Source organism: Salvelinus fontinalis, chromosome 40 (assembly GCF_029448725.1).
Source record: "Salvelinus fontinalis isolate EN_2023a chromosome 40, ASM2944872v1, whole genome shotgun sequence".
NCBI classification, from domain to species: Eukaryota; Metazoa; Chordata; class Actinopteri; order Salmoniformes; family Salmonidae; genus Salvelinus; species Salvelinus fontinalis.
In genome coordinates, this window is record NC_074704.1 from 10905055 (window position 1) to 10923059 (window position 18005).

An 18005-nucleotide genomic window follows, 5' to 3' on the forward strand; every position below is an offset into this window, starting at 1 on the left:
GCCTTAGTCCTTTGACTCCTTTGTGATTGCTGTCGTTGTTCTTCACCATTCGTAAAGCCGATTGGACAGGATGTAAATTAGGTGTCTGTGATTGGCTGAACATTTTGGGAACGGTTCCACTGTGCAGCACACATTCATCTAGATTGGGTTTGGTGAATTCTGTAACTTGACCACTATTGATATTTTGGCAATGGTCCAAATCCAAGCCCTGTCCATGTTTAATAGTTGATCTCTCAGGGGCCTCTGACAGGGTGGAGGGTGTGAGGGAGGCCCCCTGTGTCAGAGGTACCACCAGACGTGTCTGGGAGTTGTCGCTGTTTGACCTTTTCACCCCAGACTGAAGGGCTTCCTGTTTCTGACTGACTTCTAAAAGACCCCTACCCATCAAAATGCTGCTATTTGACTGGTTAGATTGATTCCGTTTCCTCTCAATGGTTCGTGTATCGGTCGGTTGACTTTGACACTGAGGTCTAGTCCAGAATTTGGGTCTTTGGAGGTTCTTGTATTTTCTACTAGGGCTGGCTTGTGCTAAAGGTTGAAATGCAGCATCTATGATTGTCTTTGTAGACTCTTCCAGATGAGACTCTTTGGTGGTAAAGTCCTTTATGAATGTTGCTCCCTTCTTTGCCCAAGGGTTGAGGTCATAGCTGCTTCTTTTGAGTTCTGTAACTGCTGCAGATGTTGATCGACTTAGGTGTTCTTTCCAAGATGGTGTCTTGGGAGGCATAGGAGGGGAAGCACTTTTACAGTATTCCTTTTGACTGAAAGGTAGTCGACTAGCATATACGCTGGCAGCCTGAGACTGAAGTCCCTTCTGAATATGTCCAATGTGTTTTAATGTTTTTGGTGAAGCAAGGCCACATTGGGACACCTGTCCACCCCTCTTTGACTTAAACTGAAAATGAATTGATTGAAAATCATTCTCAACAATAATTGGAACTTTCCTCCTTGAGACCACATTTTGTCTGGCTGCCACACCTCCTGACAGAGCAGTACCTGATGGGGTTACCAGATCATTTGGTCTTGGTTCAGATATTGTGTCAGCAACTTTTTGCTTGGAAATGCCCTCCTTACCTAGAAGAAACCCAGGACTGGATTTTGTTATCATTCCTGTTTTCCTTAGTCCGAGCCTGGCCTGCAACAAGTCCGGGTCCTGAGACTTCATGCCTTTTGTCCTGTAGGCCCCTGACTGTTGAGATTGTGGAGAGGAATGGGTGTACGTATCAGGCGGTGTGCCTACACCTCTAGAATAAGATGTTGGTACAGGTTTCATCAACCCAGAACGTGTTACAAAGTCCATCAGAACCTCTTGGTCAAGTATGTCATGGGTTGCCGGTTTAGGGGAACACTGGTTACGATGCTCAGCCTGACCTTTAGTACTAGAGATAGGGATTGAACGGGCACATCTTACTTTGGCCACCGGGGAGGTCTGTTTTGTGCCTTGGCTCTCCAATGGCATTGTTTGACAGTACAGTTTTGGAGATGGGCCAAGTCGGATCTTTGGGATGGAAAGGCTTGGAGAGAGGTCTGGGTCTGTCATGATAAGTGGTGGCGAAACACTATGATTTGGAATAGGAACTTTACAAATAGGCTTTGGAGTAGGAAGTGTTGGGGATGAACCTAGCCTGACCTTAGGAGTAGGAAGTGTCAGAGAGACACCAGGTTTGAGCTTTAGAATAGGATGTGTTGTCCTGTTGCCAAGAGTCCTCTCTGAATGAAGATGGAGTCCCTGGCCGTCAAAGGAGGAGATCTGGATGGGTTTCTTTGTGACAATAGGTGAGAGCTGGAGAGGAAGGGGCGATGGGACTATTAGGTGTTTTTTGGGTTGTTTGGGGGTGCAAGTTGCAAGTTGGTTATCGAAACTCATTGCAAAGAGAAATTATGAATATCTGCAAAGCCTGGCAGTTTTCATTAGTAGGGAGTGAGAGAAGGTAAATGGGAGAGAATTACATTTTACGTTCATTTAAAAAATGTTATGTTTATATATTTTATTGTACATTTTGCAGTAAGTCTGTAAGAAACATAACTTTCATGTAAAAAGCATAGCAGAAAAAATAGTCATTTGCATTACGTTGCATTACAGAAGACTGCAAGCCTGATCAACTAAAAATAAACATAAAGATGAGTATACAATTAAACAAGCACTGACCTGAGTGTATGCGATAGGCTCTATCTGGGTTGTTGACATGGAGTGAGAGAGAAAACGAGTGAGAGACAGTAAGAGAGAGAGAGAGTGAGAGACAGTAAGAGAGAGAGAGAGAGAGGGAGAGAGTAAGAGAGAGAGACAGTAAGAGAGAGAGAGAGAGAGAGAGAGAGAGAGAGCGAGAGGGGGAGAGACAGGGAGAACAGCTGGAAGTCGTGTGTACCAAAGTTACATTCTCCCCATTCCTCTCATCTAAAGCTGCACTGTTTCACTCACCCACTCCCACCCTCCTCATTTTGTTTGTCTATGGGAAACATAAATGTGTCTGTGGATAAACGACTACAATGCTTCCCAGTGGAGAATCTTGAAACAAATCTTTGAAAAATGTTCCTCTTCTTGTGTTTAACTTTTATCAGGGCTGAGAATTAGTGCATAACACTGGGTATTCAAGCGGTGATAAAACCATTTATTTTGTTATTTCTTATGAATATATAATTATGGTAACATGGTCAAAAGTGCACAATGATACATACATACTTTTCCCACACCACCCTTCAGTAAAAAAGGACAGTGTGATGAGAGTAAAATAGAAATGTCTTCTTAGGATCGACCTCTGAATGGATTATTTTGGCATCTTGAACAATTTAATCATCAATCTATTTGGCACATAACTGATATCATTACTGAAAGCAATTTACAGTTTCATTCAAACACCTTTACAAATACTTCCAAACAAGAGACATCTTGAAAGCAGCTGCCATACTGACATTTTCAGAAAACTGATTTTGTGGTTTCAACATTTAGTAATGTATTGCACTTTATTAGTCAGCTTCAAATGCACTAAGATACATAAACATCATGATAAATGTAGTGAATGTCTGGTTACAAAATATATGTACAAATTGGCACAATCATGAAATGGCACAAATATGAACATGAAAACAGGAACTATCGCTTGGTTCAAATGACCTCATTTTTGTTTCCCCTCTCTATGAAAACGTTATTTCACATTTCAAAGGGTGACACCACCTGACCACAGTGCCTTCCTCTCAATGCTGTTTCTTCCCAGTCAGGCCTCTCACGTCCCAAACCTCTCAGGAGGTGTCTGTCTCTATCTACCATCCTGCGGTCCTCCAGTCCCAGCCCCACTCCATATGGTCAGCCTCTGTCCTTCCTGTAGTGTGTGCTGTCATATCATATGAGGGCATTGCTATCTTCGTCTTTGCTGTTCAAGCTGACCACCAGCGGATGGTGCTTCACAGTCTTGTTGCTCCACTTGTGTGCGTCCTGAAGCCCTGGCTCGAGGAAGTATAGACAGGCTCCGAAGCCGGCCAGCACCAGGACCGACACCAGCAGGTAGACGGGGACGAACCAGTCCAGGAACAACCAGGACATGGTACTGTTACGGAGCGGTACAGGAGGAAGGGGGACATTAGATTGTGAGCTGATGATGAAATACCAAACACAATCTACCTATTGTACACATGGTGCAGCATTACCTGTGAACGTACTCCTTATTCACAATCTCAAGTCAACTATTATGTGCAAGCATCTGCTCTATCAAAATTGACTATAAAATGGTCCTCTGTGTTAAGGTATATTAGTTGTGGCAGGCTTTTGCCATTCAAATACTCGAACATGCTTCGCCATCCTTTTGCTGTATCAATAGATTATGTCCACTGTAAGTGATTGCACACATATAGAGTAATATAGAGAAACTGCACATGATCATGACAAAAAATATCCTCCCACAGTAGCTAGCAGGTTTTGGCACATACCTGTAGTCTCTGCTGTGCCTGCCTTCCTCTGAATATGGTGGTTGTGTAAAATGGAGGAGCAATGGAGTCACTAATCAGATGATGTATTGGTCTAATGCAGCACAACCGTCAGCTGGATGGTATAATATAATCCAAGGTGATCTCTCTGTACAGATGACAGAGAGGTTCATCATACTGCTCTGGGTTCTGACGTCACATTCAAAGGGAGGGGAGGAGGGGGGCATTGCTATGACAACAGCCCTAGTGATGGGTGGAGGCGGATGTTATGCAACGGTTATTGTGGTGTTTTTTTGGGCCAGGACCCTTCAGATGTCTCCGGTCGCCTCCTCCGTCCTCTGCATGAAATCGATTCCAGTTCATTTAACGCACAAACCATCAGAGTAAGAGGGTAATGTTCTCCATCATATCCGTCACTCAGGCAGAAGCAATATGATTTCCTTATAAGGAGACTGCTCATCTACAAAACAAAACATGTCACGTTTTGTTCTCTTGACGTCTGAGACATTGAATTTTATCTGAGACAATGACTAAAAGAAGACTGAAGAGCAGGAAGGTTGACCTATTTATTGTCAAACTGTACCAGGAAGAAGCCTTTGTCCAATTAGTTGAATGATCGTTACTCAGCTCTAGGACCATATGAAGGAAAGATAAGCTTGACAGATCAACCTCTAATCCACTTCTCATTGGGCCACATCCAGGAAGTGGACATGTAGGTCTGCATCTGATTGGTGTGCAACCGAACCCTATACAATTATTTTTTATAAACATGTGTGAATGCATTTCAATAGGTTCTGACCAGTAGCAAGGCACTGTAAGGCATCACCGGGTCATCAGTTGGGAGAAAACATGCCAGTTCTAAACAGCCCAGATCTAAAAAGACATGACATACAGCAACGGGTAAACATCAAGTATTCTAGCTCAACAGACTACCGTTAAAAAAGTATTGGTGTGTTTTAGATACAGCACAATATAATAAATATTAGGGTTCAAAGTATTTAAAATCTGTTTATGCAACAGTTGTCTATTTGCACAAGTAGCAATTTATTCTGTGTCTACAGGTTTGTAAACTGATCCAGTCTCATGTTTGAGATGAGCGAGATACAAGACTTCGCTCTCACACAGTCCAGCTCACGGGTTCACCGGGAATTGTTGCGGAAATGTACCCACTATGCTATTTATTTTCTGCATGTACGCCATATCGCTGAGTCTACCTTTAATACTGCTCATATTATGAATGGATGGATGGCACCAGGAAGGCTACAGGCCCACTGCATGTATTTGAGAGTTCTAAATACTAACTAACACAGTGGGGGAGGGGCGGGGGATTATAACTTGGCTGCCTGTGTATCCTCTGCAGTGCTGTGTGAAGGAGCTTCTTCCTGGAGGAAGTCAGTGACGATTTGGGCCACAGTCTCAGGGGTGTTCAGGTGGACATGATGATCACCAGGTACGTTAACCACCATGCCCTGAGAGACAGACAGATTGAAAACAAATACATATAAACTATTATTTCCCAAAAACCCTGCATTTGACCAATCTGAGTGCCAGTATGTAGGTCAGTGTTTGCAGCTAAAACTTTTCTTACTGCCTCTCTGTGATACTGAGCTTTTACCACTGTCTCTGCTTAGTAATCTACACAGTACTGTAGCTGCAAGGAGCAGAGCACAATATGACTGTAGTAACAACATACAAATATTCCGCTCAAATGTTTTAGTCGCAACCATAAAAGTGACATTAGAATGTGAGTAGGACATTGTTTCTTTGTAAATAGGTGTATACATAAGTATACTCACGCGTTGGTCTTTATACCCTTGAAGTAGCGTTGAGGTAAATGTCTTCTGTTGTGGTTCAGAAAACATCTTTTCAAACCCCTCCTCCGCCCTATCAGGAGAATTAGAGAGATCTTCAAGTAAAACATATTAGCAGTAAAAAAAATAATTGTGATTGACGGTATGGTTAAGTGTAGTTTACAATAGAAACTGTGTAATAATCCGGTAATAATAATAGTGTAATGATGGGAGAGTGTCCTACAGTACTACTAGAACTCTGGCCTGTATCCTGGACTGCAACTCTAGACTCTGCTCCAGGCTGACACGCACAACGTTTTTCTGAAACAGAACACATTAGCATTCCTATAAAACAGATCAAATATACAAATCAATTAAAGTACGTCTTTTTTATGAGGACTATTAACACAAAAAGATTAGTCTTACCAGATTGATTCTAAAGTCTCGGGTGAACACCACCCCTATGAAATAAAAATAGAAAGTGTTAGTATTACAATGATATGAGTACGAAAGATGACAAGGAGAAACAAAGTGAAAAGAGAAAAAAAAGACAATGTGAGATAGAGCGAGCGAGAGGGAGAGAGGGGGAGAGAATGATCATTTTACCTCCTTCAACCTGAGCGAGTCCTCGTTCTAGAAGAATGTGGGCTGACTGCTCCGAGAGAGAGGGGTTTGCTGCCAAAAGCCTGGAAGTGATTAACACATCATAGGAGTGACGCAATGACTATGATTATCAGAGCAGAGAGATTATGGCCAGACAGCCCAACATAACAGAAGTGTCATTGTAAAACAAGGAAGTGTGGTCTTACCTCATCAATGCATTCTCATAGGTGTAAACCTTCTCTTTCTTCTCATCTTTCTTCTTCTCAAACTCAAGCATTCCTTCAAATCCCTGTCTCATCACCGTATGCAATTCCTTCTAGGGTAAGAGACACAATGGTAGAGAGACATTACAAAATGTGGATGTCCTGAACAGTTCCAAGGAGCAAATGAACAAAGAGCGGTGAGTGTCTCAGTACCGCGTCTGTGGGTAAGAATCCATAGGAGTCCAGGAGAACCACTGACTCCACCATCTCTGGATACAGGGCACTGAACTGGACAAAGAAAACAGTACATGATTACACACACACATCATACACAGTTACTGTCTCTGGATATTGTTAATTGCGAAGAGACACACAGATATGAAACACCATTAACATGCTTCTTTTTTTTAAAAAGATGCTTACCATTCCAGCTACATTGCCACCTGTACAATGGAGAGCACACGATCAGATGTCTGTACAGACAGGAAAACAACAATGTCTGATCAGAACACAATGAGTGGAAGAGAGATTAACATGAAGATGAACAGTCACTCACCCATACTGTGTCCGATAATAGAGAATCTCTTCCATTGGAGAGCTGCAAACCATTTCAATGGATTAGATAGATAGATAATCTGCTAAATGTAGCTTCATACTTTAAAATTACACCTACCTAGGAGAGAAAGAACGAGGAAACCTCATATAGCTCTGTCTAACTTCACATCATTACTTTTCAGCTCTTACTGGAGCAAAGGCCACATTGGTCTGAATAAGCTCAAACCAGCAAGTAGCCTAGTGGTTTGAGCATTGGGCCAGTAACCGAAAGGTCGGCACTTAACCCTAATTGCTCCAGGGTCGCCTCCAGGCAGACACTGGCCGTGACCCCAGTCTCAGAGCGTGTCTCAGAAAGAGTGGGAAAAGCAAAAAACACATTTCCAATTCACACATTTGTATTAATACACACTTGTGCATGTGCGAAATAGGACAAATATATGCATCCTCTAAATTCATTTCAATAATTATTAATACCTCCAATGACTCGCCGTATGTCGGCCATATAAGCAGGAAAGCTGTAGAAGACTCCAGGAGGTCTATGGGAGGAGAGGCCATGGCCAGCCATATCCACAGCTACATACTTCCACTCTGTGTGTGTGTGTGTGTGTGTGTGTGTGTGTGTGTGTGTGTGTGTGTGTGTGTGTGTTTGAGAGAGAGAGAGAGAGAGAGAGAGAGAGAGAGAGAGAGAGAGAGAGAGAGAGAGACTAAGAGCCTGACTCACTCCGCACTGAACAACTATGCAACTGAATGTCTTTCCAATTCCAATGACAAGTTCTCGTGAATCTATTGTATACATCTCTGTGCTGATCTAGCAGGCAGACAGCCTACACACCTTTTGGCAGCAGTGGAATGAGAGTGTTGAAAGTGCCACAGTTGTCTGCCCAGCCGTGCAGGCAGAGTATTGGTCGACCACGGTCAGGACCCCAGACCTTGCCCCTTATCTCTCCCCACGGCACTGGCATATTGAACTCTGACACTGAAGGGCAATTACTGTTAAGACGCATTACTAAGCATTTAACATGACACAACAATCAGTAATAGTGCATGAGGAAGTGTTATAAGAAGCTCAACAAACAAACAACACACTAATGAGTTCACTGAGTTCATGTCAAGACAGCTCCCATAAGTTCTGATGATCAAGAAACGATTCATTCTTACCTGTTTGTTTCATGGTAGCTGATGTCATCAAGTGTCTGACTCCTTTCAAAGTTTGCATTATTCTGAAAGACCAACTTCAAAGTCGGGTTGTTAGCTAAACATAAGCACTATACGTCCACAGCACCGATTTATTAAATATATATATAATACAACGTTAGCTATGAAATTACAACAACTATTTACGCTTATGTAACCTTGAAACGCTTCTCATTACTTCCGGGTGAAGTGGAACATGCTTTGTTTACCAATGAAACGTGAATGCGTCTCCCCCTTAGCGAATAACATTGGACATCTAGCGGCCGGTTAAATGATTGACAAGTGCACGCGCCAATTCTATGTCAGACATAGATTTCATAACATTTAGCCTTATTGGCATGAAAAACTAAAATCATTTTGAAAACTAGTGAGGAAATTCCATCCTTCGAAACATTCTAGACGTGGACTACAATGCCTTTTAAACAAACAAAGTGGATGCTGTTGTATCTGCAAAAGGTCACCAGGTGGCAGACATTTTAAAACCCTAAACCTACAATAGTTTGAGAATAGATACAGGAGAGACACTTCAGAACAATCTTCCTTTTTGATATTTTTTAGGGACTATCTGTTGTTCCATGTAGTGAATATGTTATTCAGTGCGCTTGTATAGGCTAATAGCAGTAAGGCTAAAAATATTTTTTTATTAAATAATTTTTTTAATATATTTTGGGGATAATTCAAGGGGTCTTAAAATTCAAACTCAAATAGCTAAATGTTCCTTGGTGTGACCTTCTTAAAACAATTCCATATAGCTCAGTAGAACTAAATAGAGAATACCATCAGTCGGTTATATCCCAACCCGGCAGGGTTTGAACTTGACCTGAACTTGAACCCCAGTAAAGGAGGGAAAAGGGCTAGGGACTAAACATATCCATGCTCTGGCAAAACTGTCTAGTGGTCCTGGCTGCTGCCAGCAGTTATTTATAAAGCTACATGGTGACTGGAGAGAGAGAAAGATAGGAGAGGAGAAAGCGACATGGTGACTGAAGAGAGAGAAAGATAGGAGAGGAGAAAGAGATGGGGATAATGGCAAAAAGAGACAGAGAGGTGTGAGATAAAGGAGAGAGAGAGGAAGGAAGATAGATTGCGACAATGTATAGCCTATTCATGGACATATATGAGAGTCACAGCCCTGTTTGGCCTTAAATTCAAAAGTTTCTGTCATTGCAGTGTAACAACTGTTTTTCTCATTTGCTGACTTTTGGCAGCATTTGTCTTTGACCATGCCAATAATGTATTTGTAAAGGACAGATGCTCTTTTGCCCTGTTCAAAACAATGAGTGTGTCATAAAAAAAGCAATGCTGTCGGCATCACACCACTGCTATTGTCGTATACTAACAGTCATAGGATTGAGTCAAATGCCATTTCTTACACATTATGAACTATTGAGAGATTTGTGTATGTTATTAAATGGTCATACTAAGCCGAGCCTGTAAACGGTTTAGAGTTCTGAAGAACTGTAGCAATAGAGCATTACCTTACCAACTGTGGAAATCATTTCTAATCATAATTTGATAGACTGTTGGAAATCTTGATTTTGGAACCTTCTTTTCTTATGAACTATGAGACAATAGAATTCACAATGCAGTGGGGGACAGAAAGGAATCTAACTGGTATGGTATCATAATTTGGTAACCTAACGGGAGGGCGGGCTAAAAGGGTTAGAGGTGGAGTTAACTTGGAGAGAGAGATTGATGGTTGGTCTGGGATGAGTGTGTGAGAGGGAGGAAGAGGTATAAACGGTATGGTTTGGGGATGGGTTTGACTATAAAGTATTTTGGCGTTTGAAATATTGACACGGGACATTTACCTGCTTTACTGGTACAGTATGAATGCTTCTATGTCACGCTTTAAAACAGGGCTGCCCAACCCTCTTCCTGTAGGTTTTCAGTCCTACCCTAATTTAGCATATCTGATTCAGCTAGTTAAGGTCTTGTTGAGCAGCTAATTAGTATAATCAGGTGTGTTAAATTAGGGTAGGACTGAAAACCCACAGGATGGTAGATCTCCAGGAAGAGGGTTGGGTAGCCCTGCTTTAGAAATACATTATTGGATCAAATGTTTATTCACTTTAAAAAACAGACTGTTTATAGTTTTTACCTAGCATTAGAGTTGAGGCTGCAAAAGCACATTACAGTATTATAATCATGAGTGAGAGTTTGGGTGAGCTGATATTGTAACCCAAAATTAAATTCAGAAAACTATTTGAACTGTATGACATCTAATCCAGTCATCAGCTTGACTGTCAGTGTCTTCGAAGAGAAGCCAACACATACATGTACACAGAGGGCCCATAGTCCAGAGCTCTCAACCTATACTCTGGACCTCGAAGACAGTTCCACTGCGTTTGTTCACTGTTCCCCTCTAATCGGGGACTGATTTAGACCTGGAACACCAGGTTGGTGCAATTAATTATTCGGTAGAACAGAACCCGGACCTTGTAGGGTAAGAGTTGAATACCCCTGGTCTAGAGGCTATGCAAAGCCAGCGCAACAGGTGGACTTATGGTGCACTGATGCTGGAACATATGTCCTGAGAGAACAAGTCTGCTGCCTCTACATCAAGCTCTTGTTCAGAGTAGAAAATCAATAAAAAATTTGGTCACATACACATATTTAGCAGACGTTATTGCGGGTGTAGCAAAATGTGTGTGTTCCTAGCTCCAACAGTGCATTAATACCTAACAATTAGCTAGTAAAGACCATGTGGCAGAGCTGATGGGGCTGTATTTTATGGCTGATGTCTGTGTGGACTGACCATTTTTGACCTATGGGTATAGAATCCTAAACCCATACCTATACCCATCCTATACCCATACCCAAGGTCAATGAAAAGCTATTGGGGAAACGACCTTTGGCTTAAATACTACATAGTTACTACATTGTTGCCTTTGAGAAGATAACATTAGACAAACATCTGGATTTTATATTTTATTACAGTATTGGCACGTTCAACTATCAATGTTGCATGCCATGTGTTATCTAACTCAGTAAACAAACCAAACTAATGTAACGTCCTCGTTTTCTAGAGTGCTTTGGCTCCACTGAGGTGGTGCTGCTGACTCACTGACTAATGTCTTCAGTAAGTTACTTCAACTCTCCCCTACTATGCACCTAACACTTCCTCTAACAATGCATGCAATCCGTAGCTACCCTCTCCCAGGATTTATGGCTGACAGTTTCTATAGCGTTTTGCTGAGTAGACTTGCCATATGTTAGATTAGATTATTGCATTACTGAATTAGTGTTATAATGTAAATTAAAACCATATAATTCCGTCTTTTTGGCTTCTACTTCTTCGTTGGTCCTGTTCAATCTGATGTTATTCAATTGTTCCTCTACTCAGCTTCAGTCTGTCTATTACTAACCCATTCTGACTGCTTGGCACAGAAAATATTAGCTTTCCTACTGCACGCGTTTGTAACAGGGCTGGGGGTCAATTCAAATTGAATGTTAAAAAAAAACATGTTGTGAATAAATAGCTGCTTGTAACGTGTACGTTAATAATCGGGAATCAGGCCTCGCAGTGCTAACTGCGCCACCAGAGTCTCTGGGTTCGCGCCCAGGCTCTGTCGCAGCCGGCCGCGACCGGGAGGTCCGTGGGGCGACGCACAATTGGCATAGCGTCGTCCGGGGTAGGGAGGGTTTGGCCGGTAGGGATATCCTTGTCTCATCGCGCTCCAGCAACTCCTGTGGCGGGCCGGGCGCAGTGCGCGCCAACCCAAGGGGGTACACGGTGTTTCCTCCGACACATTGGTGCGGCTGGCTTCCGGGTTGGAGGCGCGCTGTGTTAAGAAGCAGTACGGCTGGTTGGGTTGTGCTTCGGAGGACGCATGGCTTTCGACCTTCGTCTCTCCCGAGCCCGTACGGGAGTTGTAGCGATGAGACAAGGTAGTAATTACAAGCGATTGGATACCACGAAAAATTGGGGAGAAAATGGGATAACAAAAAAAAAAATCGGGAATCAAGAGCAGGCAGCGAATTTAACAAATAAACGAAAATGGAACGAAACATGAGTAGCGTACAGACATGAAACAACAACGCCTGGGGAAAGAACCGAAGGGAGTGACAGATATAGGGGAGGTAATCAGAAAGGCGATGGAGTCCAGGTGAGTCTCATGAGGCGCATGTGAACGTAACGATGTGAGCAGGTGTGAGTAATAATGAATAAACTGGCGACAACGAGCGCGAGTAAACGTGAGTGACACGTCTGAAAATAGATGCCGTTTTATTAATTGAGACCCAAGCCCTGATTTGTACTGTATGTCACTCCTTAGTCTCTCTGTCTGTCTTCCTCAGATCATGGCTAACTTTGACATGGTTCTGCAGTGCTGGGGGCCAGTGGAGGCTGACTATAACAAACACGGAGGACTGGTTCTGAGCCGGTCAGTGGACAATGTTGGTCTGTACTTTGCTCTGGCCCAGGGCGTTACGTTTTTCTTACTGATGCTTAGACACATCAGCAAGATGCACGAAATGCCATGGACCAGAGCCAGACTTTACTTAGTTGGCTAAGCGATTGTCTGGAGAATGGTTCTGGTCATCAACTACTAGACTGTTGTGTTGACTGTAATGCTAAGAAATGGGTTGATGCCAATGTGTAGATATAGCAATCAGGAATGAGTTTTTTTTTATGCTGTCTGTGTACTGTAGAGGCTCACAGAACTCTCCTTACAAATCTCTCTTCCTCTCTCTCGCCTTACCTCTAGTCTGTTTGCAGAGCACCCAGACACCCTGCAGTTGTTCCCTAAGTTCGCAGGCATCGCAGCGGGCGACCTGTCAGGGAACGCGGACGTAGCTGCCCACGGGGCCACTGTGCTTAAGAAGCTGGGTGAGCTGCTGAAAGCTAAAGGTGACCACGCTGCCATCCTCAAACCCCTGGCAACCACCCACGCCACCAAGCACAGGATTGCCCTCAAAAACTTTGTGGTGAGGATGAATGATTCCAGTCTCCCTCCCTTTGCTCTTTATCTGAAACTGTGTTTTTCCCTCTATTCATACATTTGTTGCATTCACTCCAGTTTTACCATGACACTGTCATGCTTAGTTTACTAAAATGCTGAGTGAAAAATTGCCTTTATAGTACTTTTATTCAGTATGAAATTAAACATTAACATCTCTTGTTGGTCACCAGCTCATCACTGAGATCATCTGCAAAGTGATGGGTGAGAAGGCAGGGCTGGATGGGGCAGGGCAGGAAGCTCTGAAGCAGGTGATGGGCGTGATCATAGCTGACATTGATGTCACCTACAAGGAGCTGGGCTTTGCTGGCTAAACGGTTTACCTCAACGACCTACACCCCCCTACGGTTCTTGAGAGGTCACAGGGATAGGACAACAACTGGAAACTTACATTTGAAGCAGAGTTGCTACTAGTGTTTATACAGTACATTCTAAGTGCTGGTTTGCTTATGACTTACAGAAAAACTTATTGGAAAAGTACAGGTGTATGAGGCAAAGCATTTGTGCAAATTCTACATTTCTCTATACAGTATATTGCCTTAATCTGCCCTTTCAATGTAGTTTGCTTACTGAATGTAAACTGTTCCTCTATGCACTAAAACAATAAATGTTCCATCAGATGCAAATGAGTGTTTAAAGTGTCTGTTCTGCCTTTCTATTTTTTTGCTTACTTTCCAACATTCACCCAGTGACATGGACAGATGTATTTTCTGAGGGGCAGGACACGAGTTATTAGGGTGACAATGTTTCTCCTCATAATTTTTCTATATAGTAAGGTTGACATTGTACACATTAACAGTTAAATTCTGAATTGTGGTTTAAGGACAAAATAGAAAATGGGGTTAGGTTAGGAAGGAAGGGTTTTAGTTAATAATCTGCTCTGTGACAAACCTGTTTATTGCCTTTAGACTGGCTCAACTCTCTTGCACACATTTGAGGGGGGGGGGGGGGGGGTCTATTCTGGTAGTCACCTCTCCTGCCCTCTATCTTGGATGACTGTCCAGTTTCTGTTGTTCCAGTGCAGGTCAGCAAGCGGTCAGTCAGCGATCTATCCCCACTCCCTCCCCCTTGACTAAAACACGTGCATGATCTCTCTTGCACTCAACACACCTAAGTGCTACATACACACTCACCAGCAGGCACACACACACACTAATCCCCACCACCCTGTATCTTTTGGACATTTCCCTGGCTCTGTCCTTTCCCATTCCTGCAGTCTTATCGGTCAGTGTGGACGTGACTCTCTCCACAGAGCAGGGCTCTGAGTTCAGATCACTCCCTCTCAGACCAGGCTGTGCCCGTTAACTTGGGCGCTATGGAGATTGCCCAGTGCATTCCTCACAGGAAGTGCATGTCTAGAGTGCCCCTGATTGGTTAAGCCGCACTAGTGAATTAAATAATTGCTTCCATAAGCTCAATGCGGATATCTTGAATGACTACAATACACATACTAGTGCAAGAAATCAGTTGTATTCAAACATACTATGCTTAATTCTGGATTCAGCAATTTCTTTGTGGTGCTGCTTGAATCTAAAGTATAAGTCCACATGATTTGTAATAAATTGACATTTGCCTAGGGGCAAAATTGTAATGGTAAAACTTCCTTCAAAAGTTTTCCATTGTCTCCAGTCAAATAAAAAGTGGTGTTTTGGCATTAGCCTGGTATTGAGCTGATTGCCAAAGCTGTGGTTAATTGCCCTGCTGAAGGAACGACTATTAATATGCTGGCTGTGTCACTCACTGCACTGCAGACGTGACAACAGACACTGTGACACCCTCTCATCTCGTGTGACCCACCTGCCTTTATCTCTCTTTATCCGTCTCTTTCTTTCTGCTGACCCGTCGCCAAGGACAGCCGGTCTCCACCGACCAGACCACCGGACCGGCTGACCCCAGGCCAGGGGCATTAGTCAAGAGTCAGCCATATGAAAAAACCCACGGGAGACGTGTGAAAGTCATTTTATAGATTACTCATTCTGTAACTATCAAGAAGTAAAGCATCCATTGGGCTCAGGTGCTCCCCCATCTTAGCCACTTCAGGGTTATGGTGAATTCAATATGCACCTGCAAACTGACTGATGTGCCCTAATAGAGGTTTCTGTTGTGCAGGTCAGCAAGCGGTCAGTCAGCGATCTATCCCCAACCCCTCCTCCTTTGACTAAAACACGTGCATGATCTCTCTTGCACTCTCTCAACACACCTAAGTGCTACATACACACTCACCAGCACGCACACACATTAATCCCCACCACCCTGTTTCTTTATGACATTTCCCTGAATTAAATATGGACCTGCAAACTGATTGATGTGCCCTAATGGAGGTAGCCTAGTGGTTAGAGTGTTGGGCCAGTAACAGAAAGGTTGGTGGATCAAATCCCTGAGCTGACAAGGTAAAAATCTGTCATTCTGAACAAGGCAGTTAACCCACTGTTCCTAGGCTGTCATTGTAAATAAGAATTTGTTCTTAACTGACTTGCCAAGTTAAAATAGATTTGTATTTTTCAAACATAGTGCACATGACTGACCACTAGCATAGGTGTCCAGGCTCCCTTGTCCTTCCAGTATATGGTCTTCCCCCCCTTTCATGGCGTCCAACGGCATTATCTATCAGTGAGGAAACAGGATATCTTAGACTTCTTTAATCAGCATTAACACAGTGGATCCCAAACCTGTGTCCCCAATCTTTTCTAACCAGGACTAAGTCTCAAGCAGCTTCCCAACCTATAATTTTTCTTAACACTCCACAAAATGTAACCATTAACACTTTTTATGGATAACAGATTATGGTTCACATGACAACAGCCAGAAACGCCATTCAACTTCTCTACTTAGCTGCTGGTTATTCTTTTGCCCAGCCCTGATCAGCGAGAGGAAGATACGTGTGCATCCTAGTGTCTCCACCTGAGCCTGTCTGTCAGTGGTCACCCCCTGCATACTTATTACATACTGAATTATTTAGCACAATGTGACAGTGTGTGTGTGTGTCTACATGTGGCAGATTGTGTGTGTTACACTGTGCAGACATCTCCATTTCAGATGGCAGAATACAAAACTCTTCTGAAATGCAGTATTCATTTTGTCATGTTCTACAGTGCAGAAAAGATTTGGCAACAGGTCCCTCAGACTCTAGAGCCAACAATGGCCGACACAGACGTCAACAAGATGTTTAAACCAGTCGCGACACGACATACACACTGAATCACCCTGAGGAGCAGTAGAGAACTGAGGTAAAGGGCAAGAGGAAGACACTGTCCATGAGATGGACAGAGACACCTTAAGAGATGAAAGGGAGAGAAAGATGAGGAGGAGAGGATGTATATCCCACTAGGCACCAACTGGTTGAATCTAGAATTGAAGTCGGAAGTTTGCATAGACTTAGGTTGGAGTCATTAAAAATCGCTTTTCAACCACTCCACAAATTACTTGTTAACAAACTAGTTTTGGCAAGTTGGTTAGGACATCTACTTTGTGCATGACACAAGTCATTTTCCCAACAATTGTTTACAGACAAGATTATTTCACTTATAATTCACTATATCAACATTCCAGTGGGTCAGACGTTTACATACACTAAGTTGACCGTGCCTTTAAACAGCTTAGAAAATTCCAGAAAATGATGTCATGGCTTTAGAAGCTTCTGATAGGCTAATTGACATAATTTGAGTCAATTTGGAGGTGTACCTGTAGATGTATTTCAAGACCTACCTTCAAACTCAGTGCCTCTTTGCTTGACATCATGGGAAAATCAAATGAAATCAGCAAAAAAATTGTAGAGCTCCACACACCTGTTTCATCCTTAGGAGCAATTTCCAAACTCCTGAAGTTACCATGTTCATCTGTACAAACAATAGGACGCATGGGACTACGCAGCCGTCACACCGCTCAGGAAGGAGACGCGTTCTGTCTCCTAGAGATGAACGTACTTTGGTGCGAAAAGTGCAAATCAATCCCAGAACAACAGCAAAGGACCTTGTGAAGATGCTGGAGGAAACAGGTACAACAGTATCTATATCCACAGTAAAATGAGTCCTATGTCGACATAACATGAAAGGCCACTCAGCAAGGAAGAAGCCACTGCTCCAAAACCGCCATAAAAAAGCCAGACTACAAGTTTGCAACTGCACATGGGGACAAATATCGTACTTTTTGGAGAAATGTCCTCTGGTCTGATGAAACAAAGATAGAACTGTTTGGCCATAATGACCGTCGTTATGTTTGGAGGAAAAAGGGGGAGGCTTGCAAGCCGAAGAACACCATCCCAACCGTGAAGCACGGGAGTGGCAGCATCATGTTGTGGGGGTGATTTGCTGCAGGAGGGACTGGTGCACTTCACAAAATAGATGGCATCATGAAGCAGGAAAATTATGTGGATATTTTGAAGGAACATCTCAAGACATCAGTCAGGAAGTTAAAGCTTGATTGCAAATGGGACTTCCAAATGGACAATGACCCCAAGCATACTTCCAAAGTTTTGGCAAAATGGCTTAAGGACAACAAAGTCAAGGTATTGGAGTGGCCATCACAAAGCCCTGACCTCAATCCTATAGAGAATTTGTGGGAAGAACTGGAAAAGCGTGTGCGAGCAAGGAGGCCTACAAACCTGACTCAGTTACACCAGCTCTGTCAGGAGGGATGGGCCAAAATTCACCCAACTTATTGTGGGAAGCTTCTGGAAGGCTAACCGAAATGTTTGACCCAAGTTAAACAATTTAAAGGCAATGCTACCAAATACTAATTGAGTGCATGTAAACGTCTGACCCACTGGGAATGTGATAAAATAA

At 43.0% G+C, this 18005-nt stretch overlaps 2 protein-coding genes across 9 annotated transcripts; one reads left to right on the top strand and one right to left on the bottom strand.

Annotated features, from left to right (window-relative positions):
* Window positions 1–4470: 4470 nt before the first annotated feature.
* serhl (serine hydrolase like) lies at window positions 4471–8456 on the bottom strand. 6 transcript variants are annotated; one of them, XM_055907300.1, is made up of 12 exons: window positions 8228–8456; window positions 7902–8045; window positions 7544–7657; window positions 7071–7112; window positions 6938–6957; window positions 6728–6802; window positions 6518–6624; window positions 6315–6394; window positions 6135–6169; window positions 5953–6029; window positions 5715–5802; window positions 4471–5387 (listed from the first exon to the last, which is right to left on the bottom strand). In XM_055907300.1, the coding sequence occupies exons 1-12, from the start codon at window positions 8283–8285 to the stop codon at window positions 5247–5249; spliced, it is 981 nt and encodes a 326-aa protein (XP_055763275.1). In that variant the 5' UTR covers window positions 8286–8456; the 3' UTR covers window positions 4471–5246. The 6 variants fall into 6 exon arrangements, with proteins under 6 accessions (XP_055763275.1, XP_055763274.1, XP_055763276.1 ...); XM_055907299.1 differs by having other exon boundaries at window positions 6518–6627; XM_055907301.1 differs by having other exon boundaries at window positions 6518–6627; window positions 7902–8059.
* Window positions 8457–9978: 1522 nt separating this feature from the next.
* mb (myoglobin) lies at window positions 9979–13854 on the top strand. Of its 3 annotated transcripts, none has more exons than XM_055907310.1 (4): window positions 9979–10085; window positions 12563–12648; window positions 12973–13192; window positions 13398–13854. In XM_055907310.1, exons 2-4 carry the CDS (start codon window positions 12566–12568, stop codon window positions 13536–13538), a joined length of 444 nt encoding a protein of 147 aa, XP_055763285.1. In that variant the 5' UTR covers window positions 9979–10085; window positions 12563–12565; the 3' UTR covers window positions 13539–13854. The 3 variants fall into 3 exon arrangements, with proteins under 3 accessions (XP_055763285.1, XP_055763284.1, XP_055763286.1); XM_055907309.1 differs by lacking the exon at window positions 9979–10085 and adding an exon at window positions 11293–11345; XM_055907311.1 differs by lacking the exon at window positions 9979–10085 and adding an exon at window positions 12295–12372.
* The last annotated feature ends 4151 nt before the right edge of the window (window positions 13855–18005 follow it).

Excerpts from the sequence above, each read along its gene's own strand:
- serhl (XM_055907299.1), bottom strand. The coding sequence starts at position 8,285 with ATGCAAACTTTGAAAGGAGTCAGACACTTGATGACATCAGCTACCATG. Across the intron at positions 7,113-7,543 it reads CATACGGCGAGTCATTGGAG|CTCTCCAATGGAAGAGATTC; the intron begins GTATTAATAATT and ends AATGGTTTGCAG. Across the intron at positions 6,395-6,517 it reads TATGAGAATGCATTGATGAG|GCTTTTGGCAGCAAACCCCT; the intron begins GTAAGACCACAC and ends AATCACTTCCAG.
- mb (XM_055907309.1), top strand. Across the intron at positions 12,649-12,972 it reads GGAGGACTGGTTCTGAGCCG|TCTGTTTGCAGAGCACCCAG; the intron begins GTCAGTGGACAA and ends CCTTACCTCTAG. Across the intron at positions 13,193-13,397 it reads TTGCCCTCAAAAACTTTGTG|CTCATCACTGAGATCATCTG; the intron begins GTGAGGATGAAT and ends GTTGGTCACCAG.